At 37.0% G+C, this 23303-nt stretch overlaps 2 protein-coding genes across 3 annotated transcripts; both read left to right on the top strand.

Annotated features, from left to right (window-relative positions):
• Nucleotides 1-7160: 7160 nt before the first annotated feature.
• LOC135077941 (23 kDa integral membrane protein-like) lies at nucleotides 7161-12133 on the top strand. Its single transcript, XM_063972471.1, has 5 exons — nucleotides 7161-7303; nucleotides 9583-9771; nucleotides 10488-10640; nucleotides 11168-11353; nucleotides 11986-12133. Exons 1-5 carry the CDS (start codon nucleotides 7244-7246, stop codon nucleotides 12055-12057), a joined length of 660 nt encoding a protein of 219 aa, XP_063828541.1. The 5' UTR covers nucleotides 7161-7243; the 3' UTR covers nucleotides 12058-12133.
• Nucleotides 12134-13265: 1132 nt separating this feature from the next.
• LOC135077793 (23 kDa integral membrane protein-like) lies at nucleotides 13266-16991 on the top strand. 2 transcript variants are annotated; one of them, XM_063972341.1, is made up of 6 exons: nucleotides 13284-13363; nucleotides 14445-14548; nucleotides 14599-14787; nucleotides 15046-15198; nucleotides 15659-15844; nucleotides 16426-16991. In XM_063972341.1, the coding sequence occupies exons 2-6, from the start codon at nucleotides 14540-14542 to the stop codon at nucleotides 16498-16500; spliced, it is 612 nt and encodes a 203-aa protein (XP_063828411.1). In that variant the 5' UTR covers nucleotides 13284-13363; nucleotides 14445-14539; the 3' UTR covers nucleotides 16501-16991. The 2 variants fall into 2 exon arrangements, with proteins under 2 accessions (XP_063828410.1, XP_063828411.1); XM_063972340.1 differs by lacking the exon at nucleotides 14445-14548 and having other exon boundaries at nucleotides 13266-13363.
• Nucleotides 16992-23303: the final 6312 nt, after the last annotated feature.

The raw sequence follows: 23303 nt of genomic DNA, 5'->3' as shown, positions 1-23303 counted from the left end.
TGTGTATTAAATTCACTTGCACCCGTTAAAATCAACTTAAAGTAGCAACCTCCAAGTTATAAATAGCTGCTGAAACTCCAAATTCACTTTAAAACACTAGATTTGTAATTTTAATTCACGAACTTTAACAATGAGCTCGGTAAAGTTTATCTCGGTCGAGCGAAGCGCGCGCTTGCGGCCACGTCTGGCGTGAAACTGGTCGGTTCAGTGTTGTCAGTCGGTAAGTTGCTCCGACAGTGGTTCCGAGTTCATTAACGAATGATCTTGAAATCTATAATTCGGCGAAATCCCGTCTACGATGACGACAACGTACTGTCACCCACGCGACCACGGAAACTGGCGCGGAGTTGGGGTTTCCTCGCTCGCATTAGTGACGATAAAGGGTCTGTTTAATTTTGGGGCATTGGGGCACATTAATGATGAGTGTGATGACTCACAAACAAAATCCGCAAACAAACACCCTAAAAGGAGGTTAATGATCTGGCACTGGTTGTGTATTTTTAACGTTTTTGAAACTTATTTGACTTTTTTTTTAATTTTAACTTATATTATCTTTATTAAGAAAACTCTATAATAAACTTCGATGACATTTTGTTATTCAATGAATGCGAACGAACGAACAATTTATGAACTTACCTCCAGAAAATAACACTAAAAGAAGACGCTTCTAAAAGAGCTTTTCGAAAATTATTGAAAAATCTCTTTTATTAAAAACGTCAATTATTTATAAGTAAGAACATTACCCAATTATCGCTTCTTATTTGTCCTTTAAGAAACCTACCTAAATACCTACTTACATCCTTGAAAACAAAGCTGTCTTCGTTTTGTAAATCATTCGCTGAGCTTAAGAAAACTCAGGCATTCGCAACTTATTAATAAAACTTATTCATTATATTAACCGCTCGTAATCAATGATTACTATGGTTGTGGTTGAACACAAAGCTTTATATGTATACTTATTGTAATACCTACCAAGTTATGCGTCATCAGACACCAAGGAAGCCCTTTGGTACAGCTGTGCATGAGCATTCTCGTCGTAAGCTAGACGTAATGTAACAAACTATTATTACTACAATACCATGCTAGGCCAGACAAGTGTAATAAACAGTAGGTATGCTTCCTCTATGCACTGACCTTATGCCTACCTAACCTATTATTCATCAGAAATCGTATACTACTACCTACATAATTAAGTAGGGTAAGTGCGCTAGTTTTCGTCCAATTATCGGAGTTGCCAACTTTGTGATGCGAAATGAATATCTTGTAATACCCTTACTCATATGTATCATATGTCATTTTAGTCCTTATATAATCTACTTTACGTTAATATTATATGACAATAAGTAAATACCACGGGTTTTTTTATAAAAAATATTTTATGCCAAAGAGGCGATTTCACTAGTTTTCGTCCAAAAAAATCAGTTTTCGTCCTAGTGTACGCTAGTTTTCGACCACTGTGTAGAAAAAAGGGTGCAGTTGAATTATTAACTTAAAACCAATTCTACAATACAGTAACTATGGATTGTGGTATATCATTTGAAAGGTTATTTTGTTAGCTTTCAAATGATATCAAAAAGATTTAAATAAGTTTCTTACCTAAATTTAGGAAAATATTTCAATAGGTCGAAGGACAAATGGACGAAAACTAATCTACAGGAATAGCTAATTTTGGTTTTCGTCCACCCCCGTGCTTGCTCATGACGTCATGGACGAAAACACAACAACGTTTAAAGCTGTTTTTTGTTTTCGTCCACATCTTTTTAACGGTTTTTATGGGTTTATCACTGTTAAAAAGTGGACGTAAACTAAAATGTTTAATGTAATAGCAATAAAGATCATATTGGAAGAAAAAACATTGTATTTTGTAGGTCCATTGAAGTAAAATGATTATTAAAAATATTAACTAGGTGTCAGGGTTTCCGTCCACGTGGACGAAAACCAAAATCTTGCAAAATTATTATGCTAGTATTAGTCCACTTAATTATCTAAGATTTCTATACAAAAACTTTAATAAACCCTTAAAATAGTGTTTATTATGCTAATAATTAGACATACGTGCCAAAAACATTACGTAAAGTAGCTAAAACAGTAATTAAACATACCATGAAAGTTCCCTACCGGCACGTTTTTTTTCTAACTAGACGACGTTTTCCATTCACCTGTGTGCAGCAGCAACTTCCGTAGATTTTTTTGGAGTTATTACTTGTCATATTACATTTTCATGCAAGCAGAACTGTTACTTAGATATTATAGATTGTAACAAGTCCAAACTTGCACGGAAAGTTAGGTTTGTATTCTAATTTTCCGTATTTGTTTGTGGCAAGTCGGTCAAATGGACGAAAACAGGAGCTGGACGGAAAACCGGCGCAATTACCCTACCTAGTTTACCTACGGATTCACTTTGACAGATTTTGCATTTATAGAACACTTTGTTTCTATATAACTACATCACATAGGTAGTTTGTTCTTTTACAATTTTCTTTATTAAAAGCATGTAGGTAGGTACTTACATGTGAATTAATAAATTTATGTTTCAATATTTATTTGTCTGTCAGTCTGACTAAAAATTCCTGAGGAACAAAAAATTCTTGAAGACTAAAAATTCCTGAAGACTTAAAATTCCTGAAGACTTAAATTCATGAAGACTTAAAAATCCCTGAAGACCAAAAAATTAATGTCTGTCTGTCTGTCGGTCCGTTTATTTATTTACAAATAGAACGGTAGTACCAATAACATTATTCAAACAAGTGACAATGTTCAGAATAACAATGTTAAAATAATCATTTAAACTGAATTAATAGAAAATACCTACCCATTTGTTTGGTCAATAAGTACGTCACTACAGTACGTCACTACAGTACGTCACAAACGAGAATGTTATATATCGTATTTAATGGACAGGTAGGTATTCCAATGTGTAAGTACTATGAAACTAGTTTTAAATTGGTGCTAAATATTAATGCATGTATCAAGTACCGGCTTAAACAAACTAAGTCGCTTCTCAGGGAAAACCTCACCTCGCCAGTGTGATTCAATTTACACCGTTTGCACTGAACGATGTCCCATGCTATCGCGCAGGCCACATAAGTACTCAAGACAAGACTCATAAAACCACTTCATATAAATTGGTTTTTAACTCCGATGTGAGGAGCAACTAATTGCAATCACCTGAGTAGGTAATTAAGTATTCTCAAGTGATTTAAATAAGTATATAGTTAACATTGGAGTCTTTGAATTGACGAAACCAGTAAACTGAAAATTAAATCCTTGTATTTAAAATTAATTAATATTGGAGAGTAAGTTTCATTTAGCAATCTTAAAAATCAAATGTCTAGACTTAGTCTTATTAAACACAGTGCTTACTAATATAAAAATAGGAGTAATGGAGAGTTCGCTGTCCTCACATGCCGAGATGACCATAGGTAACCCATAATTACACGTATTTACCTACATGACTATGAATCATACAGATTCATTAATGTTTAGATCAGTACAAGTATTTATTAATTAAACGTAATTGCCTTGCTATTTACTTATTATCTCAAATTAGCTCAGACCACTTATCTTACTTTGGCTCGTTGCTTATTATTATGAATCAATAAATCTCTAAGTAAATATTTTTGTGTTTGGTATTCTTCAATCACTTCATTCATTCATTTGGGTTTCACCAAGACGTCCCTCGTAGTAAGTGTAAAGAGCTTATTATCATTAGCATAAAGAGTTGTTTAGACTCATTCTGAACCGTGAGTCACATTTACACAGTAGTAAAGTTGTAAGGATGCGGGCAGCGCAGGACCGTTCATTGTGGAAAACCTTGGGGGAGGCCTTTGTCCAGCAGTGGACGTCATTTGGCTGAAACGAACGAACGAAAGTTGTCTTATAGGGTAAGTCATTCATTAATCGTTAATTCGTACAGAACAGGCAGTCAGACAGTGCAAAGGATTGATACATCGCTGCTATAAATGAAAGGGATTAATTATTATTGACAATCCCGTCTACCTACCACCTAGCTACAATAAGCCTTAATTACGAGCCTCCTATATTTCGGCACCCGTTGCACGTTGCAAGCGCCATGACCACGGAGTAATCCCTTTAATTTTACTTATACGGCGCACGCACACAATTTCGGCAACAACTTGTATGGAAACGATATAAGGTAAATAAACAGCAGTACAGTTCGTAATGAGTTAATAGTTCTCGCAACTCTGTACACTATAAATAGAAATGTTTCATTTGAGAACAACATCTGCTATCTTTCAAACTACGAGTACATGCTGGTCGAGTAGGTATGATTTATTTGGCTTTCAGGTTACCAGTACAACTTTAGTTACATATATGTAAATTAAATGTTTCTATTTTAAAGTATGTTACATACTGTATGTACCTACCTACTTACAACTTACTTCATACAACACAACACACGTTATCGAGACAATCTTTTCCAATGCTCAATTTGTTTTTGTGACTGTTTTATCTTGAAAAATACTTTTTTAAGTAAAAGTTCAGGATTAATTTAAATAAGTCTGAAAACTGGACCTAATTTTGTATTGTTGGTAGGTGAATAAGTATGATTAGCTCAAGTATCGGTTATTTCTGTCCGTACTAGATCATTATTTAAAAAATATTCTACCTCCTACTTAGCCACGGACTGTAACTGCGCACGCAGAAATAGATGTTCATTAGTAGCTAATTGCGCCAAAACAATGAGCCGAACAGAAATTTCACGCAGAAGTAGGTAAAACGTTAAATCATAACATTGTATAAAATAATCCTGCAACTTGATAGCAGGAGTGAATTCCGTCCGTGCACCACACGCATCCTCGCATGCGGTTAATGCAGGTCGTTAGGCGATAACATAAATCCAGGTCATTATAGTTTTAAGTCCTTAATTATTTCTGTGTATTCCTCAACTTGCTATTTAAAACTACTTTCGTGCGTGAGCAGCTCGCCTGGCAGTTTCATTAGCGCAACGTTTTACACATAACATTGTTTGCGATTAGAACTGTTGCAGTAGTACGAAAAGGTATTGTTTGATTCACAAGAAGTAATATTGTTCCGTGCAGAAAGAAGGTTAGATGCTTTGGATCTAATAAGACTGTAGATCGGCTAACAGAACACGGTATAAGTACCTGCCTAGCCAAAATAAGTAACAATAAGTATAATAACAAAAGGACCGGCCTCCGCGCCGTGCTTATCCTCAGGAGAGGTTCAAATACTAATAAATACTCTTTATTGCACACCAAAGAATAGAACAGGAAGAAAAAGAAACACACAAGGTACAACTAGGCGGTTTTATCGCTATGAAGCGATCTTATAAGAGATAAGCGATATTATAAGTAGTGACACTTCTATTTAGCGCCAGAAAGAGCCAACTAGCTAGCAACAACTTGAACTAGCCAGACTGGCTGGAGGTTTTCTGGCCATGCCCTAGCTTATAAAAGCCCTCAACACCTCTACCATTGTAGCCTTAACCTAAATATTAGGAAGCAAGAAAACGGCAGAGAGCCATCAGAGCTCTACCAACCCGCTCCGATCTCTTCTTTCTGAGACTTTAAAAATAGCAAAAGCTAACAAGTTAACTTTATTCTCAACCTACTAACCAACATTGTTGCTTTGAATCATCAAACTACGAATTAACTGAACGCTGAAAAGCTTCAATGCAGAAATGAATTATTTCCAAAAACGAAAATAAACATGCATTCATTTATTGAACGTATTCACACCTGAATAAATATGCAAAGCATACTGTAATTTCAATGGATTGGGGTATTATAATCTCCATACATAACCTATTTACTCATAATTCATTGTATCCAATACTTATTGTATTTCTGGTCATGACTTTTTTTTCCTGTGGCCTTCCTAAATTAATCATCATCACCATCATTTTGAGCCATAAGACGTCTACTGCATCTGAATAAGATATTGGAATTGAGAAATAACAACAAATTTAAACACGCATCTCCAATAGGAAGACTCGAAGAACGCTTCATACAACTCTGTCCAAGTGTCCATGTGTGTGCACTCGGATAGCTGAAGCTTTTATTGCTATTTCCTATACGCTTTCCGCATGATATCTCTAATTTGGTTAAAGAAAAGAAAGTAAGAGAAAAGATAAACCCAAACTAATTACTATACTGACAACATTCCAGACCTTACGCCTTCCCGAGGGAACGCCAACAACGTGCGTACATTAGACATAAACGCGTTAGCACTCAAGTTACCAATTTGTAATATATAAGTAATTTTTGACTTCTACCAAACTCACAATTTAATCAAATCAAAACATTTATTTGAAAAATAAGTAATCCATAATTAGGATAACGTGCAGGTTACACCGGGGAACATTAATGAGGTAGAATATAGAAAAATCCTACATACCTACTATCTGAAAAATTTATTGTATAGTTAGGTATGATAATCACATTAATTACTCAGCTTCAAACTGACATAAACATACATAGATGATAATTTTCAATCGTAAGGTTTTCGTTACATAAACACAAATGATTCAAAAATTAACAGTGATTAACTATCATAGGAAATTGGATATCTAGATAATATGGTATGGTTTTACTCACACAAAATACGGATCGGGCTCGGATAATGTTACTCACAAAACGCGGTTTACAAGTTTACAAAGTACTTTACTTCAAAGTACTATGATGGAGGTGAACGATAAATCTAAAAAACTATTCAGCAAATTAAGATTTACTCGCTATTTAATCACCTGTTTCCGTTAGTTGTAGATCAATAAGAAATTAATGTACCTTTTCCCGAAGGCACGGAATTTTTACACAATCAGACAATAATTCAAGCCGACTGGAACCAAAATGGGAGCAAGTAGGCACAGAATTAATTTACAACCTGGGAATGAGCTTATGGAAAGTATACTTACTTAAACTGCAAGGACCTCTCTTATCAGTCTTCAACCTCGTTCTACGTTTAGTTTGACTGCCTTCATTACTTTTTTGGGTTGATATGGAATCCGTTGATGGCACCAGATCTCCAAAAACGGACGCAACCTGTCCAGAAATAGGGCACCTTCAAATAGTAATAAAGGATGTATGCAGGCAGATACGTTTGGACGACATTCTCATTATTTCCGAGTAACATTATTACTAATCTGTTATCTACAATACGCCCGGTGCGTTTTACGATTTCAGTATAGCGCGAACTATAGCGAGTGACTGACGTTGCTGTCATTTTATTTTTAGTTTCTAGTTTAATAAAAACCACCAAAATGGGGTGCGGAGAATCCTGTGTCAAATATATCCTGTTCTTCACCAACCTGTTCTTTGCTGTAAGTATTTTAGTTATTTGCAATTTTACATCGAATAATCTTGCTGTTAGGTAGGTAATCTTTATCTGAAAATTATCGCTATCAAAACAGCACTAACATGAAGTAGGCACTTGGCAGTAAGAGCCTGGCAGCATTGTTATGAAACATACGAGAAACATAATTTATTCTTTTGTTTAATTTAAAATACCTACATATTATTATGCTAGGTGTCCTAAGCTAGCTTACTATAACAAATGTTTCAGTGCATTGTAAGTTCGCGGTAAAATAAATCACATAATTTTAAGAACAGAATTCTAAAATGTATGAATTTAGCGAAACATTGATATGCATTTCCTTGTCTGTAACAACATAACTTTATAGTAAGGCTTATCTTAGCGCCTTTGCCTTGATAAGTTAGTCAAATGAAAGTATGTACTCATGTCTGCTGGACAAACACTGACGCATATTCGCCATCAAGCCAAACGGCGATTTTCTAGTATTTTCACTGTACATACATACAAACACTTCTTCCAAAAAATCTAAATGTCGGATATTTTGAAAGACATTAAAAGTCTTCAGCTCCCTATCCTTATCTAGCGTCGCTAAACTGACCTTTGTTTTTAATAACGATAAAAACCAAGTATAACTAACCTTTTCACTTATCTTGACATCATTTTCTTTTTCAGTCTATTTTCCTTGCGTTTTCCCGTTTTATTTGAGGCCAGTTCTCGTCATTTGTCTCCTCTGGCTTGGATGTGTTGTGTAGGCGGTCTTCTTCTCCATTATAGCCTATTGGTTCTGAAAATATAAAAAACCAGAATGTAAAGTCTTTTACAAATAAAATTAAGGTAGACCGTTTGTGGTCAGTTTAGAGACAATCACCTCAGTTTTGAATACCGACTTGATTATCTTTATGATAATTGACGTCATGAATATTGAATATTACAGTCGCACTACATTTAATTTATTTATTGGTGTCAAGAATACTGATTACTTATTGATTTGATAATAATCACGAAAACAATGAGATAATGTCCGAATATAGCTTTTCTCTGAAAGTTAATCGTAGATTTGTGTGACAAGTACAATTACATTTTAAAATTTTTATACATATTTGGTTAATATTTTTTTGAGAATAAACATACGCTGAAAATAATAAACTAAGTACGAGTATTGTATAGAATCTATGTACCTATATCAAATCAGTTAAGTATTTTTATTTATGTTCTTCTACAGTTTAGTTAGTTTAGGAGTACCAGCACAGAATAAATAATAACCGTACCAGTAACCATCATTATGATCATGTTATAATTCGATTATAACGATTGATCCAATTGATAATATTATAACGCTATTCTACAAAATAACAATCATATATGGACGGACACCGACGCACCTATTGTTTTTATCACTTGATTAGATACAAGCTTTTCCATGCATCGATCTTCTTGTGAAATAGTTAAGGTTCAATTTAGCGCGAAAAGATTTCAGCCGTCGTATATGAGGCGGAAAGATAAGCTGACAATATTCATATCGATTTTTCATACTTCCAAGTAAATAAACATGACAAATAATTGAATGAATTTTACACATTTTCTTCGTAGTCTTTCCTTATGTAAATATTTGTTGTTTGTTTTCCAATATTTGTACTATCGTAAAGTAATCTATAGCAAAAACATGAGAAAGACACAGGATTTCTTAGGTAGGTAGGATTTATTTCTTCTCATGGACATATTTTTATTATTTATTTTATTTAAAACAAGTTAGACATAGTATTTCCAAACATTAATAATATGTTTAAGTAATTTGATCTGCATTGAGCAAATATGGAGTAAGCAGAAGTTGAAAAGGTTTCAAACTTTCGCGTTGCATAATTGAATTAAATTAAACAGGTTTTAACACTTTTAACGAGATATACGAGTACCTATGTTACTCGTAGTCGTATGTTAGCAAAAGACGTCCTTTGTGGTATCCCGTAATCCTCGGTATAGTTGCTAGAAAAGCCATAGTATAAAATATTTCGACGAATTAAGAACCTCCTCCTTTTTTGAAGTCGGTTAAAAAGTACATATTAATGAGGGCTATCGTTTTAGCGCTCACCGTAGCGTAGAGTAAGGTCCTGTCACTTGCTAGTAGCGAAGACAGTGGCACCAACTGGTGAGCGCTAAAGTGGTAGGAGGACTATCGCAATTGCACTCATCAAGATGGCGCCACTGTAGAGTAAGGTTCTGTCAATCGCCAGGGGTGCCAACTGTTAAGAATAAAAACTATAGCCCTCATTGAACTAACCTCATTTTCAGCTGGCAGGGCTGGTGCTGCTGGGGCTGGGCATCGCGGTCCAGCTGCAGCTGGCGGGAGTGGTTAGCATCGCGCACCTGGACCTGTCGCTGGCGCCGATCTCGTCCATGGTGGTGGGCGTGCTGGTGTTCCTCATCGCCTTCTTCGGATGCTGCGGAGCCATTAGAGAGAGCAACTGCATGCTGGTCACTGTGAGTGGACATTGTGACAATATTTATTAAATTATCTAGCTTTAAGGCCCAGAACAGACGGTGAAACGCAACTGCAACGAAACTGCAACTGCTAGTTACTTTTCGAGTTGCATCTAAGTTTCTGCCATAGCGTCCGTTGTGAGACCACACATGACGCGACCAGTTTGAAACTTTCAGTTTCAGTTTCACTCATAAGAATCATCAGAAAGTTGCAGTTTCGTTGCAGTTGCGTTTCACCGTCTGTTGTGGTCTGGGCCTAAGAGTTGAAGTTGACTTGAAAAAACCTTTGGAAATTCGATCTTTTCAAGTTATTTAAAACATTAAGACCATGTTGGACTTGAGAAAGCCCTTGAGGCTTGCTATGCCAAGTAAGGAAAGCGAATAGTGTTCCGTCATGTTGTGACTAAGCAAGGCAGTCTAGGATGGTACATTCTTGCTCTGTAAATGCCTCTTCACTCTCACCTTGAAGAGGCTACGATTATAGTATTCGGAAAAGACAGCAGCCAGCAGCGAATTCCAGTCTTTAGCTGTTCGCATTATAAAGAGTTCAAATCAAATCAGTTTGTTTGCGTGAAAAGTGGTCTACAAAAGTACAAATTGTTAAAATAGTAAAATACCTATCTGCACAGTCCTAGTAGCTAGTCAAAGAGTTTAAAGAGTTAGCGAAAGTGCAACCCAAACATTAATCAAAATGTGTTTACCCTGTCCATTTCCAGTTCTCGATCTTCATGATAATCCTGATGGTGCTGAAGATAGCGCTGTCGGTGGTGATCTTCGTGGGGCTGGACGACGTGGTGGGCGACGTGCCGGTCTGGCTCAAGCAGGCCTTCGCCGAGGACAGGGTTTCCTTCAGGGAGATTGAAACCACCGTGAGTGGGACAATGTTTAACTTTTAACAACTACCCTCAACATATAATTATTTTTACTATGACATTTAAGTATACCAAGATTTTATTTATCATTTAATTTTTTTTCTGTTTCGTGAAGGATGGTGAATTACACATAATTTCTCTTTGTGAGCTAAATAAACGTGAAACTAAATCCGAACTAATTTCGTAGTAGGGTATAGTCCTATTACGTCAAGGACATAACATACCCACCTATTTTCTCTGACAATCAGGTATTTTGATTTCCTGATTAAAACCTTATTTAAAGAATTCAAATTCAAAATTCAAACTCCTTAAGGTTCGGCCAAACCAACGCGATCACACGCGATCAACCGGCGTGCAGCGATGGTGATTTGGCCGAACCTTTATTGCTTCTACAATGAAAATAATATTCTGTTAACATCACATCTTTGGTGTTAAACTGTGTGTTTGCGGCATGTGAGGTTCATCGTTCCCAAGTTTTGCCTATTATTTTTTATTTAAAAATACATTGTATTGTACAATTCCAGTTCCAATGCTGCGGCCCCACCGGTCCCCTGTCGTACATGAACGTGTCGCTGCCGGATTCGTGCTGCGCCGCGGCGCCGTGCAACATCCTAAACTCCTACAGCGGCTGCGACGGCATCATCCAGGAGTTCCTCCGGACCTTCGGCCTCGTCATCGGAGTCGTTGCCATTGTCGTCGTCTCCATTGAGGTCAGTACGAAGAAAATTACTACTACTCCTATTCCCCCCAAGCCGCTTTCGGCTATGGTAACTACCACAAATTCCTTTAGTCCGCAATTAGAGGGCTACGCTGGGCTGCCGTATCATGTGCCCTAAAATGGCTACAGTAGCCAATCTTGTTGGTAAACGTGCTCGAACAATAACGACACGTTAGGACACCGTTGATTAGTTGTAGGTGATAGCCGCTGGTAGTCTGGCTTTAAAAGCATCTATCTTCACTAACAATAATGAAGAAAAATATGATAAGATCCAAATGATGCAATGAGAGATGAATCCGGTGACAAAGACTATCCATGTCTACTTCAACCATTCTTACTAGACTGTAACGAACGTGCGAATCGGTGATGATGAGAATGATTCATGAAGCTCTTAGACATTCGCTGTTTGATAGCTTTCCTGCTAAAGAAGGTATCAATACTATCTAGCGCTGGAAGCACTGGAAGACTGAAGTGTTGTTTACATCAAGGCAAAAATGCGAAACTTTTCCGATGCGCTGATGTTACTATGGCACGCATTACTATTAAGAGTACTGGCACCAAACTCGAGGTTCACTTTTTGTTGGAGTTCAAAGAGGTCGTATTCTAACTGCTTGTTTGTTCCAGCTGGTGGCAGCGGTGTTCGGTCTGTGCCTGGCCAACCACGTGCGGAACAAGTACAGGAGGCGGGCGTACTGACGCGTGTCCTTCTTGGTGCTCCGGCGGGCAGATGTAGATAGATAACACAACTCTGTTGTATTGAGGCCGTTTTATACAGCTAGTTACTTTCGAAAAATTTGATTTACAATGCCGTGGGGTCACAACAGATTTTCTATATCTATAGTTCATATGCAAGATGAATTTATACCTAATCATATCCTAAGATTCTCTGATACTAAAACATTTTTTGTTGTATGCGTGAAAATCGGCTCACAATGTAACAGTTTTGTAATTTTACCTAATTAATATAATATACCTACCTGATAAGCATTTACTTACATTTTTATTAAAGCTCTAATATAATATTTACTTCATAACCTTTCCGTGTGATTTATAAACATAAACCGTTAGTATAGTACAAGTAGGACTTAACTTATTTTATTTAACATGCCCAGTGTTATCGTATTCGTTACTTTAGTTATATTTTTCAATGTAAAAGTTTTGTATATTAAACAACATAGACAAATGAAAGTTGTTATTATTTTCTTATTCCTTAACTTCTTGTAATGTGAATTCGATGTTTTTGAATTCCTATTTTAGCTGATTTTTTTTATTTTTTTTATTAATTTATTGGTATTTTGTAGCTATGTAATAAATAAACCAAGAAAATATTACTTTCACAAATCATCAAAAACTTAATTCATCCTCAATGTCCTAAAAAAATTATGATAATTTGATTTGTACGCAGCCACATGGCCTGAGGAAGGTAGGGTCCAATGTTCAGCAGTGGACGTCCTGTGGCTGAAATTATGATAATGAGGAAGGAAAGTCTATATATATAAAAGAAAGTCGTGTTAGTTACACCACTTATAACTCAAGAACGGCTGAACCGATTTAGCTGAAAATTGTCAGGGAGGTAGTTTAGAGCCAGGAGAAGGACATAGGATACTTTTTATCCCGTTCGAAATTAAAAAAAAAGTCTGCTTATTTATTGCCATTAAGGCGGAACAAAGTTCGCCGGGTCAGCTAGTTTACTTATAAAAAGTTCGTTGAAAGTCACCATGGGAGGTCTGTTTTCAGCAGTGGATAAGGTGTATTAGAGATATTGAATATTTTCCTCCAGTCAGATAAATCACGCTGGGTGTCTATCTGTGGCTTATCGTACTATATCGAAACTGAGATAAGCTCCGAAGCTATCTAACCTACATACATTATCCCAGTCCAATTTGGAGGATCTGTCCAAAGTGCTCTGCTGTGAAAGAGTTAAGCAATATAAATAAAAATGAGTTGCTGTGCGCAATATATTATTAAATACATCCTCTTCGCTGTCAATCTCATATTCGCGGTAAGTAAAGTTGTGACCTTCTATTTTTGTCTTTGGTTTCGATAAGTTTTCAGAAATTGACCCCGATGATAGAGCTCAATAGACCATTAAAGGAATCCTTGCAATAAACTACTTTTTTTTTCACTTTCCCATAACCGGACGAATGGTATAACGTGTTAAGATTATTGTATTTTCAAATCAAACGTTTCATCGATCAATGTCTCAAGTTTTCCGTTGTTCTATCTTGACTTTTAATGTTATTTTCTATTCAAAAATATTGATGTGATTAATTGGAAAGACATATCAGGGCTTCACACCCATAAGAATTTTATCATGGTTTTGGTACTTGAAGTTGCCATGGTGAATGAAGTGGGCGCAGCCCACCTCGTTGAAAGCACTTGCATCATGAAAGTGGTACTGCCGAAAAGCGGAACGAAGGCGAACTTAGCTAATGGGAAGCGAAAACTAATACGGTAAGTGTTTTGCCCAAACAACAAGAGATAATAGAGCTGGGGTTTGGTTTCGGACTGCATTCGAGAGGTTTACGAAATTTTTACGGGTTTTATTTCAGCAGTGCTTATGTTACCTATGTCTCTGTGTTCCAGTTAGGAGGCCTGGCTCTCCTGATCCTAGGCGTTATCGTCCAGGTGCAGAGGAAGGATAAGGTCTCCATCGCCAGGTCAACATCTCGGTGGCGCCTATCTCGTCAATGGCCAGCTGAAAGGCCCTATGTTGTTACCTTGCACTCTACTTTTTCCGTGTTGTATTCCAGTTGGGAGGCCTGGCTCTCCTGATCCTGGGCGTCATCGTCCAGATGCAGATGTCACACGTAGTGTCCATCGCCAGTGACAACATCTCGGTGGCACTTATCTTTTCCATGGCTGCTGTAAGGCCCGTTGTTACCTTGTACTCTACTGTTCCCCTGATTATGTTCCAGTTAGGGGGCCTGGCTCTCCTTATCCTAGGCGTCATCGTCCAGGTGCAGATGAAGGATGTGGTCTCCATCGCCAGTGTCAACATCTCGGTGGCACCTATTTTTTCCATGGCTGCTGTAAGGCCCGTTGTTACCTTGTACTCTACTGTTCCCCTGATTGTTTTCCAGTTAGGGGGCCTGGCTCTCCTGATCCTGGGCGTCATCGTCCAGATGCAGATGTCACACGTAGTGTCCATCGCCAGTGTCAACATCTCGGTGCTTCCATGGCTGCTGTAAGGCCCGTTGTTACCTTATACTCTACTGTTCCCTGATTATTTTCCAGTTAGGGGGCCTGGCTCTCCTGATCCTGGGCGTCATCGTCCAGGTGCAGGTGTCAGACGTGGTGTCCGTTGCCAGTGTGAATATCTCCGTGGCGCCCATCTCGTCCATGGTCATCGGCAGCGTCATCTTCTTCATCGCCTTCCTCGGCTGCTGCGGCGCTATCAAGGAAAACAGATGCTTTTTACTAACCGTAAGCACTTATCTACCTACTAATTATAATACTGTAACTGGTATCTACCTAAATTCTGTTATATCGAATCTTAAGCATAATAGGTACTACGTAGAAATCACTTAGTTCAATGTTTTCAATGTCTTTATATTCTTCATGTATCTTTATTACAATCCCAGAAAATGGTTGGACGAATAACTATACAATACTCTACCTTTAATCGTAAATTGTATCTTAAAATTTCAAATGTGTATATCCAAACGATGCTGTTTATTTCAGTATGCAGTGTTCATGGTGCTCCTGATGATCGTGAAGATCACGTTAGGGACCGTGATCTTCGTGAGCAAGGAGGACGTGGTGGCGGACGTGCCCGAGTGGCTCGGAGATACCTTCGTTAACAACCGCACCGACTTCTATGACATACAAACTTCGGTGAGTAGACCTTATTTAAACATTTATTTTTAGACGTTTTAACCAATTATTTTATGACTTTAACTAATTTTCGTGGCCTACATTACGATGGATACGTGATTTACAATGGGCATCGCGATTTGATTGGGTGACACTACTCGGTTCATTTCTTCTTTCTTAGTGTTGTCTTCTGCTCAGTGATTAAAACAGTAATCAGCTGAAAACCCTAGCATGGCTTTATTTCTCAAAGTCTTTACTTATTAATTGCTTTCAAGAAGAGAGCGTATCTTCACCTTAAAGGCCGGCAACGCACCTGTAACGCCCCTAGGTGTGCGGGTGTCTATGGGCGACGGTAATCACTTACCATCAGGTGATCCGTCTTCTCGTTTGCCTCCTGTCACATAAAAAAAAAGAGGATTGCAGGATATTCCTGGTGATGATAATTTCAAATGCTATATGCTATGTTTTTCTGTGTCTCCAGTTCCAATGCTGCGGCACAGTGGGTCCCCAGGTGTACCTGCCCGACCCGCTGCCAGCGTCGTGCTGCGCCGAGGAGCCCTGTCTCGCCGCCAACGCCTTTGATGGCTGCAACCAAGTCATCCAAGACTACCTCAACGCCTTCTTGATCGCTATCGGGGCAGTGCTCTTGGTAGTAGCTGGTATTGAGGTACGTGGCTCAGCGTCTTACCTCGCTTCTCTTTCTCTTATTTCTAGCTATCTTGTCTGTTAAACAAATTTAGCCTATAGATGGGCACCATCACTGGTAACATTACTATCACTTGGGATAAACTTGACCTTCAGTGGTTGGGTTTTTATTGGCGGTCAAGCTGTGGATCCCGAGCCCCGATTACGGTAATTTTTAACGTCTCCAATCCAGACACGCTTCTCGATTCTGCGATACGATTGGTCGTTCAACAGCGTACGTCAGCTGTTTTGACCAATCGTATCGCAGAATCGATGAAGCGCGTCTGGATTGTAGACGTTAAAAGTTACCGTAATCGGGGCTCTGGCTACACAGGAGTTGCAGCGGTGGGAACGAGAGGTGGGAATAGTCCCGATATCTTTTTTTTTTAAATCTTGTCTGTTAATAGAGGATATCAATTCAAATGTAAAAGATAGAGTTCCCATATTTAACGATCTATAGATGATAATATATTATGTTTATCTAGTTCCCAGACCCACTAGTCTATTGACGACATTGTGAGATTTACCTATTAGCGTATGTATGTAACTGTTTTTTTGTTACAGCTGGTTGCGGCAATATTCTGTTTCTGTTTATCAAGGCACATTGATAACAAGCGGGCTGTACAAATAGTTAATTAAATTAAAATCATTAAAACAATCATTCATTAATTTCGTTTTTTATGTTTGTTATACTATTAATCCAACTTGTGTTTTCACCCTTTTAGTATTTTACGCACCTAGCTAGGTATTATAATTATTTTCAAAAATGTTTTTGACTAGACTACATTATTTGAAATAAACTCATTTTTGACCAAATAATACAAAATGCAACCTAGTTCTTCACATTATGAAATATAATGTAATTGAACTAGTTTTACTCCTAAATATTATGTGTACTTATAGCGACAGCACACCAAACATAACATTTCTGTTGCAGAACTTGTACATTAATAAGATCCCAGAGATGTTTACGTTGTTGTGCCGTCGTTTATACAAAAATGCATCTAGCTTGATTTAAGCTATTTATTTAATAGCAAATTCATAGATTTATTTTATAGGAAGTATTGTTGAACCACCTATAAAATCTTCATCACTTTTGTACTGAATAAAAAATATAAAACTAATAAGTACCTATGTGTGTTTAATTTCTTTTACACATTATTCCCTGATGGCTCAAGGTCACCCATAGGACGATGGAGAGTGCTATACTTGGAGTTTCCCTGCGCAATCAACTAGAGAAATGAGGAGATCCGCAAGAAAACCAAAGTGACCGAAATAGCCCGCAGAATTGCTACATTGGATTACGCATTTGCGCATTGGGTGGGGCTCGTAGAGCTGATGGCCGTTGGGGCAGAAAACGTAATGGACAGGCCTCTAGGTGGACCAAGGATCTGCTGAAGGTCGCAGGAAGTACCTGGATGCAGACAGCTCGTGGAAATTCTTAGGGGAGGCCTTTATCCAGAAGTGGCCACGTCATTTGACTGAAACAAACACGATTACCTGATGGTAAATGATGATGAGATCTAAGATGGAGCACGCGTACCTACTCAGTTTTACTACATACTTACAAGGTTATTTATGTATGTACTGAAATACTGTACTCGCTGTTATTCGAGCCCTTAAGCTTCCAGTTTCCATCACATCAGAGAGGATGTGTCTGTTCACACCTTTTCAACTGATGGCGAAATGAAGTAGGATTCACTTGTAAAGCTTCCATGATGTCCATTGTCCATACTTTTAGTGTCAATGACATTTCTAGTAGAAGCATACCACGTATTACACATTGGGTCAAAACTGGAGCGACTGGCCAATACAGCTTATACAGCTTACTACCTCAATCGTCGCGGACCACTGGTACTTGATAACAATCATTGCCAAACTATCGAGAACCAATCATGAATGAAGAGAGATCATTATCATGTAAGTAATAGCAAATAGTCCATGACTCATTAATAATTCCATTTGATAAGGACGATGAAGTCACACCTGAAAAGCCTAACAATGGACAACACGCATAAGTTGTAATATTAAGTTAAATTATGACTTAATTTAAAGTTTAGGTCACACACATTACACTAGTTTTTATTTCACCTCAATCCATCCAGTATTACCGAAGATAGAGCCTCGAGAAGTTTACGGACTTTTTAAAATTTTCAAAAATTTCCAATCTTCGCGCGTGACGTCACAACATGATTTTGCAGCCCCCGCACGTTAACCCATTTACCACTTTTTGTCTTTTTCCAACTAAAATAAAATTTTACCTATCTGACAACTGTTGTTAGTTGTCATCGTTCAATCACATTTCAAACTAGGCGCTATAAAAGTAACCATTATTATGCCACCTATTGCCAATTTTGTGCACTATGAAGCCATTTTTACATTTATGCACTTAAATATAAATTCTCTGGAAAAATAACCAAGTTTGTGTCTCCGTGCTCAATAACGAGTAAATAGTCCAGTTATTTGTTAATTTTACTTGGAAAGTTTTCCGGAATTTTTGAAAATTGGTGAATAAATAGATTTCGCTATGTTCTTTCCGAATTTTGTGACCTCGTTTATAGCCGCGCGCGCGCCCGCCTTATTGAAAAAAATCCGCATTAAAAAAGGTTTTTGACAACTACTTTTTCATTTTATAATTTTTGGGACATAGACTAGCTAAGAAGCTTTGATAAATGTGATAAATTTCATGTAATGTAAGTTAAATAGATTTAGAGTTGTGAAACAGTCAAATTAATGTACCTGCTAAATTGCGAGTTCTTTTTTCTTTGATCATGGCAGGACACGCTGCCGGGTGTCCTAAATATGCTGAAGTATAAAAAAATTCGCGTTGCTGAAGTATACATTTTTTTTTGTCTTGTTTGTTTCTACATTACATAATTATATCCTACTATTATTATAAATGCGAAAGTTTGGATGTCTGGAAGTTTAAAATAAAGTAAAGTAATGTTTATTTCTCACCAACATAACAGATAATATTATGATAACAAACAATCAGGAAAAACAAAAAGTAAGAATGTTGGTGGGTTGATACCTGAACTAGGAAGATTCCTGTGTCTCAGGTTTGTTACTCTTTCACGCAAAAAGTACTCAACGGATTTTGTTGAAACTGTACAATATTATTGTTTGTAACCCAGATTAACATATAGGCTATAATTTATGCCGATCTGTGACACTAAATATCACGCGGGTGAAGCTGCAGGCAAAAGCTAGTCGTGAAATAAATAGGAAAGTTTAAGGTTCTGAAACGTGGTCGCTTACTATGGGCCTCATAAGAAGGCTCAAGGTTACCCAAAGGGTAATGGAGCGGGCTATGCTCGGGGTTTCCCTGCGTGATCGAATCAGAAATGAGGAGATCCGCAGGAGAACCAAAGTGACCGACATAGCACGCAGAATTGCTAAAATCAAATGGCAGTGGGCGGGACACATAGCTCGTAGAGACGATGGCCATTGGGGCAGAAAATTTCTTGAGTGGCGACCACGGGCTGGAAGACGTAGCGTGGGCAGGCCTCCTACTAGGTGGACCGACGATCTGGTAAAGGTCGCGGGAAGAACCTGAATGCGGGCAGCGCAGGACTGTTCATTATGAAAAACCTATGGAAAACCCAAAGGCCTCTCGCCTTTTTCCAGCAGTGAACGTCATTTGGAACGACGAAATAGGAAAGAATGTAACTATCAAAAATCTTCTCTAAGGCAGCATTTTTCCAATGTCGCAACGAGCGCGGCAATCACACTTAACTAACAGACTAACAGAGAGCATAGCGAAATCTATTTTAATCACCAATTTTCAAAACTCACGGAACACTTTCGAGGTAACCACGTTAATTTGTACCAATCGACTGGACTATAATTAAATTGATATAAAAATGTGGGTACATCTTCTCAAAAACAAAAGAACTGGTGCTAAAAGGGTTAAGTGACGTTTTGACATTTGTAGAGGGCCTTGTAGAAGGGGAGGCTATGGTGCTGAATGTGGATTAACTCGAGTGTCATAGTAACTTATTAGACTGCTAAGCTTGATGATAAAAAGAAAAATATTTTATTCAATGTACATATTCTGGTCATAAGTTCTGTCATATTATGATAATAACTTTTGAATTTTGAATGAAGGTTTCAAAAACATTTTTTACTGAATTAGAATTAAAAAGAAAAAATGTGCGATAGTTCGAATTTTATTTTATGTGTAGTGGACGCATAAAGAAGTCCGAACTGTAGTTGTCACGTTGCATTGCTACGCGCCAAAGCAGATTTTCGTTGTGCTGAAAAAAATTAGTTTATCTTTTCATTTAATGATAGGTATAGGTGTACCAGAATCTCATGGCAAACAAAAATATTGGAAAAGCGTGTCTTTCATATGGCAAATGTCTATGGCTTTATTGTCACCTGTCAACGTAAATCAAGTGAACTGTCAGTCGCTGCAGAAATTTTGTAATCTCTTCATGCCTATTTGTTATTTTTGTGAAAAAGTCGAAAAAGCTCAAGCAAGTCATATTGTTTTCAATGTGTATTGTAAAATAAGGCATAATTCAAAGTCAATCTTTGATTTTAAAGCGCGTCGTTGAGTTGACAGTAAGTTGGAGTGAAATTGGAAACATTGACTTTATTACCTAACTGCGTCAGAAGGAGGGTTTTTTTAATATTATTCTTACAATAGCTGCTTTATCTGGGGTTTCAGGTGTACCTCACAAATTGGTGCAGAGGAATGGTGAAAATGTTATGACTATGTAAATAAAATTTAAAAAGATTTCATCAAGTAAGATGTAAGATAGAATAATTGAAATGGTGGAAGAGCAATTTATAATAAATAACTCTTTATCTTGATCATCTATTGAAGAAAAGTGGAATCCTTGGAATTGTTTTCTAGTTCTGAATGAAGTGATTAGTTATAAGTATGATACATAATAAAATTAGTTACATAAAGTAATACACGATTTACTTATTTTTCAAGACATTTTCCTATTATATTACTGACGGGATTGCTACCATGCACCTTAGTTTTGAGTTTCCAAAATTTCGGCACTGTTGCAAGCGCCATGGTCACGGAGTAACTGAAGAAATTAAAACCAGACATCGTTCAGTTGTGCGTTCAAAAGACCTGAGATTTAAAAAAATCCCACGTTTTGTTTAAACAGTAAGCGAAAAAAAAGTGACTTGAAAATGGAATACAAAATGATAAGGTATGGTAAATGATAAGTCTTTATCAATGAAGAAGCAGAAGTTCAATTTCATGTGACCTTCATCAAGGCTAGTTTCCATCGTCACTCAAAGTTTGGCTGCGGTCTCAAATTTGGGCTTAATTGAGGTATTTTTTGGGTGAGAGGCATAAGAACTAATGCCGTTTTATATCAAAAATTCATACTTAGAGGTAATCAACCAGGTACAAAGTATTTCCTTGTATGTTAGTCTGCCACTCTTTAGTAAGTCCCGAAATCCCCGCTTCGGCTCCCCTACTAACCATTCTAACCATTGTACACAGATAATATCTTGCATGCAGCTTTTCATGTTACTACGTCACATTTTTTAAATCCGCGCGGAAAATCGCTCCTAGCGGAAGAGCGCACTTTGAGCTTGAATATTTCAGTCATTTTTAAAGATATCAAAAAAGTAAAAAAACAGTATTCATTCTAATTTTTTGTGGTTTTTTTTGGCATCTTCAACAAAAATTGTGCGCCATGTCCATTACTAAGACTCACGTGATATCAACAATACTGACATAATTGAGAATGTTACTAGGTATGCAAAATCACTTGAAACCTATGTTACAGTTAAGCTTTTACATTTACAAATACATTAGTTTTTATTTCATTCAAAAATACCCAGTAGTTATGATTTTATAGGCATTCAAAGTTCGCTTAAATATTGAGTCCCGCCGACGGTCACGTGACCCCGTGTGACGTACATTCACAGCGTCCGCTCACTAGAAAACGGATATAAACATACTTAAATAATTTTTTTTTGTAAATACAAACTTATTATACATATTAACACCCAGACCCATCACAGAAATTAAAATTGAACCAAACCCAAACTTGATGCGATTGTGTCGTTTTATTGCGAATTACCTTCCAGCTCCATCATTAGACCCCGATTACTATATAGAATTAAAATACTCATCAATACAAAACGAACGAGCCCAAACTCGATGCATTTAAGTCGTTTTATTATAGAGTTCCTATGGCCACCTTCCAGCTCCATCATCAGATCAGCTCCATGTCATCATAATATTGCATGGTCATCCAAATCACATGAGTTTGCGAAATTTCAGCTTAATCGGTTGCCTGGAAGTCGGTCTTAATTCAGCTTGCAAGATTCCACCCATACAAATATGAGCCAGTCACTGTAATATGACGTCACGCGCATAAAATGGCGGGCCGGCCGCCGCCCGCACTTTTAAAATTCAATATCTTGGAAACTAATTCACGTATCGAAATAATTCTTTCACGTGTATTTTTTATTTTTAACAGAGAATACAGAAAGCTAAAAAACAAAATTAGTGAACATTCTTCATTAGAGGAAAGTTTCAAGAAATCTAATACATATATCAATCAAGTATTTCTAATAGGTACCCTTAAGGAATATAATGATACATAGTTCATAAAAATGCATAAATAAAAAATAAAAATAAAATTTAAAAAAAAAATGTAAAAAAAAAGATCTTGTAAAATATTATAACCATCATCATCATTTGTAAATATTGTCTCGCATCAATGTCTTTTTCAGTTTGCTCGTAGAAAATTGCGAGAAACTATCCTACTCTCTCAAAACTCAATAAAAGTAACTTAATAATAACTTAACATCCAATTTAAAAAAAAACATTGATTCTGGTACTGGACCAGTCAAAAAAAAAAAATTTATGAGATTTGAGATAGATTTCATAGATAACCCCAAAGCAAGGCCAATAATAAACGGTATTGTCATCGAGCCATAGAACGATAAGAGACCATATTTTACATCATACACATAAGTATCAACTGATAATTCTACATATTATTATGTCCATGTAAATAGATAATACCCAAATTGAATTTTATTAATATTAGTCATCCACCATGAAACAAGGACAAGGAAAATGCAATTTTTCTAAAATTATTAGGCAGGTACTAAACAACTCTTGTGAGTTCTTTAGTTTCAACCTTCTAATTGTATATGATTTTACGAACTGCAAAATTTTTCTGCACCGAACTAAGTTTCAGTGGTTGTGTTTTATTGGGTTGGCTACAACGGAGTTGTAGAGACAGCAAAAGTACTATATTCGATGAAAATTATGCCCACATATTATTTGAAAAGCTACACCTTCATAGCTGAAAAAGGCGTAATTTTGCATACGAGTACTTGCTTACCATTGAATTCTAGGAACCTTATTTTACTGTTATCTATCCATATCCTGCAATATCTAAACAGGCCTGATAACAGGCGGGGCTATATCTAACCCAAATATAGATTAC

The sequence above is a fragment of the Ostrinia nubilalis genome, chromosome 14 (assembly GCF_963855985.1).
Source record: "Ostrinia nubilalis chromosome 14, ilOstNubi1.1, whole genome shotgun sequence".
In the NCBI taxonomy this organism is placed as follows: domain Eukaryota; kingdom Metazoa; phylum Arthropoda; class Insecta; order Lepidoptera; family Crambidae; genus Ostrinia; species Ostrinia nubilalis.
Note: the sequence above shows the minus strand (reverse complement) of the source record. Positions and strands in the feature narration are given on the sequence as shown.